Raw genomic sequence first — 5,906 nt, 5'->3', positions numbered from 1 at the left:
CGTTGTCGTGGCAAGGAGATGGCAAGACAACACAAACGGATCTGGAATCTAGAATGATTCCCTGAAGCCTTCATGATTTCAACCATGACCCAACTAAATGGTAGCTAACAACACGCCCTACGTTATAGACCACATATAATCAGAGAATCAAGTATGTGACGTATGACCTGGGAAACCACTCTAGATTTCTCCATGAGATACGTCCTCATGTTGGCACCGACGATCTGATATCTCCTGTCGAAGCTGATCTCTGTGTACTTCCCAAAGCGGCTGCTGTTGTCGTTCCTGGTCGTCTTGGCATTTCCAATAGCCTGACAACAACAACAAAACAAAAAAAAACACAGGTCACATACGTCGTTGAATGATAATCAACACACATTGTAGATTAAGATTTATGGGAAGTACGGTGGCTGATGAGGCCAATCTGTACCTCGTACACTCTGTGGCACACTGGACATGATCTGTCCGATAGTCACGCTAGAACTGTGAGCCTTTTCTTTTCTTTATCGACAGATTATCAAATCCACAGATGACCTAAACAATGACTCATTGACATACCGTGAGGTTACATGGAAAAGTGGACTCACTGCTAGGATTCGTGGATTCCAAAAACATACCTCAGTTATTGGATTGGATGCCAGAACTTTGTCTTCCACGTGTGTTTTGCTGCTAGACTTGCTGACCATAGCGAAGTACCTCATGACATACCTAGCAGACACGGTCTTGCCGGCTCCAGACTCACCACTCACTATAACAGACTGGTTCTTATTGTTCCTGAGAAAGAAAAATGTATGTATCTATCTGAGTAGGAATGTATAGAATAGTCACACTCGTTGCTTCTCATTTGCGTAACATTGGACAGTTGATCTCATTTTAAGGAGAAGTTCTATTGACAGATAGGCCCAAAGGGCTGAAATGTATGACGGCAGGATAGATTGGGGGGGGCGCAGGGATTGAACCGCTGTCTCCAGGAGCATGGCGTTGGAGCACGGCATCACTACCAACCCCCCCCGGGGACAGTCTGCCTCATTCTTACTTGGCCATCTGTTTGTAAGCCTCCTCTGCCACAGCGAATATGTGAGGATCCATAGCTCCCATGTTCTGTCCAGAGTACGCCTGAATGACTGCATCTCCATAGATGTGAAGCTGCTTGTATGGGTTGACAGCCACCAGGATGATTCCTGAAAGGGAGTGAAGGAATCCATCAGAACATACAGTACAGTCACAGTTATCCATCAGAACACACAGTACAGTCACAGTTATCCATCAGGACATACAGTACAGTCACAGTTATCCATCAGGACATAACAGTACAGTCAGGATGTCACAGTTATCCTGAAAGTACAGTCAGAGTTATCCATCAGGTGTTATCCATCAGGAATCCATCAGAACATACAGTACAGTCACAGTTATCCATCAGAACACACAGTACAGTCACAGTTATCCATCAGGACATAACAGTACAGTCACAGTTATCCATCAGGACATACAGTACAGTCACAGTTATCCATCAGGACACACAGTACAGTCACAGTTATCCATCAGGACATACAGTACAGTCACAGTTATCCATCAGGACATAACAGTACAGTCACAGTTATCCATCAGGACATAACAGTACAGTCACAGTTATCCATCAGGACATAACAGTACAGTCACAGTTATCCATCAGGACATACAGTACAGTCAGAGTTATCCATCAGGACACACAGTACAGTCACAGTTATCCATCAGGACACACAGTACAGTCACAGTTATCCATCAGGACATACAGTACAGTTATCCATCAGGACACACAGTACAGTCACAGTTATCCATCAGGACATAACAGTACAGTCACAGTTATCCATCAGGACATACAGTACAGTCACAGTTATCCATCAGGACAGTACAGTCAGTTACAGTCACAGTTATCCATCAGGACATACAGTACAGTCACAGTTATCCATCAGGACATATACAGTACATACAGTACAGTACAGTCAGAGTTATCCATCAGACTACAAGTACAGTACAGTTATCCATCAGGACATACAGTACAGTCACAGTTATCCAACAGACATACAATAGAATACAGTACAAGTCACAGTTATCCATCAGGACATACAGTACAGTCACAGTTATCAATACATATCAGGACACACAGTAATATAATATAATACAGTCAGAATACAATACAATAGAATACAACAGAATAGAATACAATATAATATAAGATAATATAATAGAATACAATAGAATACAACAGAATACAAGATAAGATAATACAATAGAATAGAAATCAATAAGATACAACAGAATAGAATACAATATAATACAATAGAATACAATAGACTAGAATTCAATAGAATACAATAGAATTGAATTCAATGGAATACAATAGAATACAATACAATAGAACACAATATATGATAGAATAGAATACAACAGAATATAATATAATATAAGATAATATAATAGAATAGCATATAATAAAATACGATATAATACAAATCAAAATCAAATCAAATGTATTTATATAGCCCTTCTAACATCAGCTGATATCTCAAAGTGCTGTACAGAAACCCAGCCTAAAACTCCAAACAGCAAGCAGTGCAGATGTAGAAGCACGGTAGCTAGGAAAAACTCCCTAGAAAGGCCAAAACCTAGGAAGAAACCTAGAGAGGAACCAGGCTATGAGGGGTGGCCAGTCCTCTTCTGGCTGTGCCGGGTGGAGATTATAATGTTCAAATGTTCATAAATGACCAACATGGTCAAGTAATAATAATCACAGTAGTTGTCGAGGGTGCAGCAAGTCAGGACATCAGGAGTAAATGTCAGTTGGCTTTTCATAGTCGATCATTGAGAGTATCTCTACCGCTCCTGCTGTCTCTAGAGAGTTACAATACAATACAATACAATATAATAGAATACCATATAACACAAGAAATATAATACAATACAATACAATAGCTGGATACTATTTTTCACGACTCGGCATGGACATTTTACACAAACGCCAAACCACAACTCATCACCCAGACATGACATTTCCAGTTCCGTGTCTACGTTCAGTAAAGACAGCAGACGAACAGTAAAACAAAGATGTCCCATTAGACAGCTGGGGAAACATTTCCTTTTTAGTACCACAGTAGCTGTAGATAATGTTGGACTCCACGAAGCGCACTTTGAGATTGTGTAGTACGGCAGCCTCGTGGAGATAGCTGAGAGCTGTCAGATCATTCTCTCCCACCAGGATATCGGGGTTGCGGAGGTCAGGGAGCTGAGGACTGGATTTGTCCAGGGGGTACACCATCTTCTACAGAGAAAAAAAAACTGTGTGATACTGGCGATGTAAAGGCTCTATGGACAGTTTCCCAGACATAGACTAAGCCTGGTCCTGGACTAAAAGAAAATATGTTGAACTGCAGACTTTTAGGCCTTTCACAATTCCTATTCTTGTCACTGACAGATAGAAGATGAGTGAAAGTAATGAGTTCAGAGATAAATGAAAAATTCTCCCAATAAATGAATTATAATGCAAGAGTATATCGCCATTCTGACTGAGACTGCACATACAGTACAGTGCAGACATAGAACTGTATAGTCTATAGTTTATAGTCTCTGTGTTCAGTACTTACAGTGCAGACAGAGAACTGTATAGTTTATAGACTCTGTGTTCAGTACTTACAGTGCAGACAGAGAACTGTATAGTCTACAGCTTCATAGTCTCTGTGTTCAGTACTTACAGTGCAGACAGAGAACTGTATAGTCTATAGTTTAGTTTCTGCATTCAGTACTTACAGTGCAGACAGAGAACTGTATAGTCTCTGTGTTCAGTACTTACAGTGCAGACAGAAAACTGTATAGTTTATAGTCTCTGTGTTCAGTACTTACAGTGCAGACAGAGACCTGTATAGTCTATAGTTTATAGTCTCTGTGTTCAGTACTTACAGTGCAGACAGAGAACTGTATAGTTTATAGTCTCTGTGTTCAGTACTTACAGTGCAGACAGAGACCTGTATAGTCTATAGTTTATAGTCTCTGTGTTCAGTACTTACAGTGCAGACAGAGAACTGTATAGTCTACAGCTTCATAGTCTCTGTGTTCAGTACTTACAGTGCAGACAGAGAACTGTATAGTCTATAGTTTATAGTTTCTGCATTCAGTACTTACAGTGCAGACAGAGAACTGTATAGTCTACAGCTTCATAGTCTCTGTGTTCAGTACTTACAGTGCAGACAGAGAACTGTATAGTCTACAGCTTCATAGTCTCTGTGTTCAGTACTTACAGTGCCATCGTCAAGCTGCAGTTCTAAAGCCTCGTCTCCAGGTTTGAAGTCTCTCAGAATCTCTGCTGACTTCCAGACATGCTCTGCATCCGGTATCCACACTCTGTTGTACTGGAGGAGCAAATTAATGAATGCATGAATTTGTATTTCTATGTCTAGTGTCACATTTATGTCACCCCTTTCATTTACTAAAGACAGTTACAGTAGCCATCCCCTTTCATTTACTAAAGACAGTTACAGTAGCCATTCCCTTTCATTTACTAAAGACAGTTACAGTAGCCATTCCCTTTCATTTACTAAAGACAGTTACAATAGCCATCCCCTTTCATTGACTAAAGACAGTTACAGTAGCCATTCCCTTTCATTTACTAAAGACAGTTACAGTAGCCATTCCCTTTCATTTACTAAAGACAGTTACAGTAGCCATTCCCTTTCATTTACTAAAGACAGTTACAGTAGCCATTCCCTTTCATTTACTAAAGACAGTTACAGTAGCCATTCCCTTTCATTTACTAAAGACAGTTACAGTAGCCATTCCCTTTCATTTACTAAAGACAGTTACAGTAGCCATTCCCTTTCATTTACTAAAGACAGTTACAGTAGCCATTCCCTTTCATTTACTAGCCATTCCCTTTCATTTACTAAAGACAGTTACAGTAGCCATTCCCTTTCATTTACTAAAGACAGTTACAGTAGCCATTCCCTTTCATTTACTAAAGACAGTTACAGGCTATTCCCTTTCTTTACTAAAGACAGTTAACACCATCTGTAGCCATTCCCTTTCACTAAAGACAGTTATTAGTAATGCAATTCCATTGACTAAAGACAGTTATTATTTTCTAAAGATGCTACTTTATGTAACACCATCTGTGTAGTAATGTATTATTTTCAAAGATGTCCAACAAAGAGAAGTCTGAAAGCTAATTTACCATAATAATTCTCCCAAGGTTGACGTGACGTCATCATTACAGTGTGTACGGTACCATACGTCAATTGTAAAGGAATCCATTGCGGGTTTAATTAATTATCATCGTGAAGAATTAAAAAATGCTGGCGCCATTCATTCGTTTAACAGACGCTCAGCCGAAAGCAGAGTACAGTGTAAACATGAATCTGTCACCATTTTGAGCAGGTGTGTCAACAAAACGATGGAGATTCTGTAGGAAGATTGAATGAGTTAAAAACGTTATCACTTTTTTCCCCCTATAATTTCCTCACCTTCGTATAGAGTTCCGACAAAGCCATGGTAACGCATAACAATCCGTGCTTTTAGCCTACAACATATTTATTTACAGTCAAGTGCGAATCGATACTGTACATCCCCTTATTATCAACATGAGGTTCCTTATGTCAGGAACATATTGAAGCCCAGCTGTTGCGCCAGTGCAGTACGATTTGTGCGGTACGAAAGTAGACAACTTCCCCAGGTGTTTGTCTTCACCTGTGAGGTGGACTTTATCTTCCTCGTCCCGCCCATCAATCTTATGACAGCAGCTTTACAGGCGTGTTCATTTGAACAAGGACTCAAGACGATAATATAAACAGGATACATTATACCTCCGCAAGCTTTAAATTGTGAGGATGATTCTACGGCGCATGCGCCTTGCGTTTACTCAGGGCATGGGATACAGACGC

The 5,906-nt window shown here is 40.1% G+C and overlaps 1 protein-coding gene across 1 annotated transcript in view; it reads right to left on the bottom strand.

Moving 5' to 3' along the window:
* The window catches only part of LOC118358802 (unconventional myosin-Vc), a 46,996-nt gene extending 41,480 nt beyond the window's left edge, over nt 1-5,516 (bottom strand). Inside the window, exons 1-6 of the mRNA XM_052481121.1 lie at nt 5,490-5,516; nt 4,272-4,382; nt 3,127-3,298; nt 1,037-1,181; nt 618-774; nt 168-311 (exon numbers count right to left, since the gene is read on the bottom strand). Coding sequence (XP_052337081.1) covers nt 168-311; nt 618-774; nt 1,037-1,181; nt 3,127-3,298; nt 4,272-4,382; nt 5,490-5,516 — 756 coding nt within the window. The remainder of the gene's footprint in view (nt 1-167; nt 312-617; nt 775-1,036; nt 1,182-3,126; nt 3,299-4,271; nt 4,383-5,489) is intronic.
* Nucleotides 5,517-5,906: the final 390 nt, after the last annotated feature.

This window comes from Oncorhynchus keta, chromosome 26, assembly GCF_023373465.1.
Source record: "Oncorhynchus keta strain PuntledgeMale-10-30-2019 chromosome 26, Oket_V2, whole genome shotgun sequence".
NCBI lineage: Eukaryota > Metazoa > Chordata > Actinopteri > Salmoniformes > Salmonidae > Oncorhynchus > Oncorhynchus keta.
This window is presented reverse-complemented; position numbering and strand designations above follow the sequence as displayed.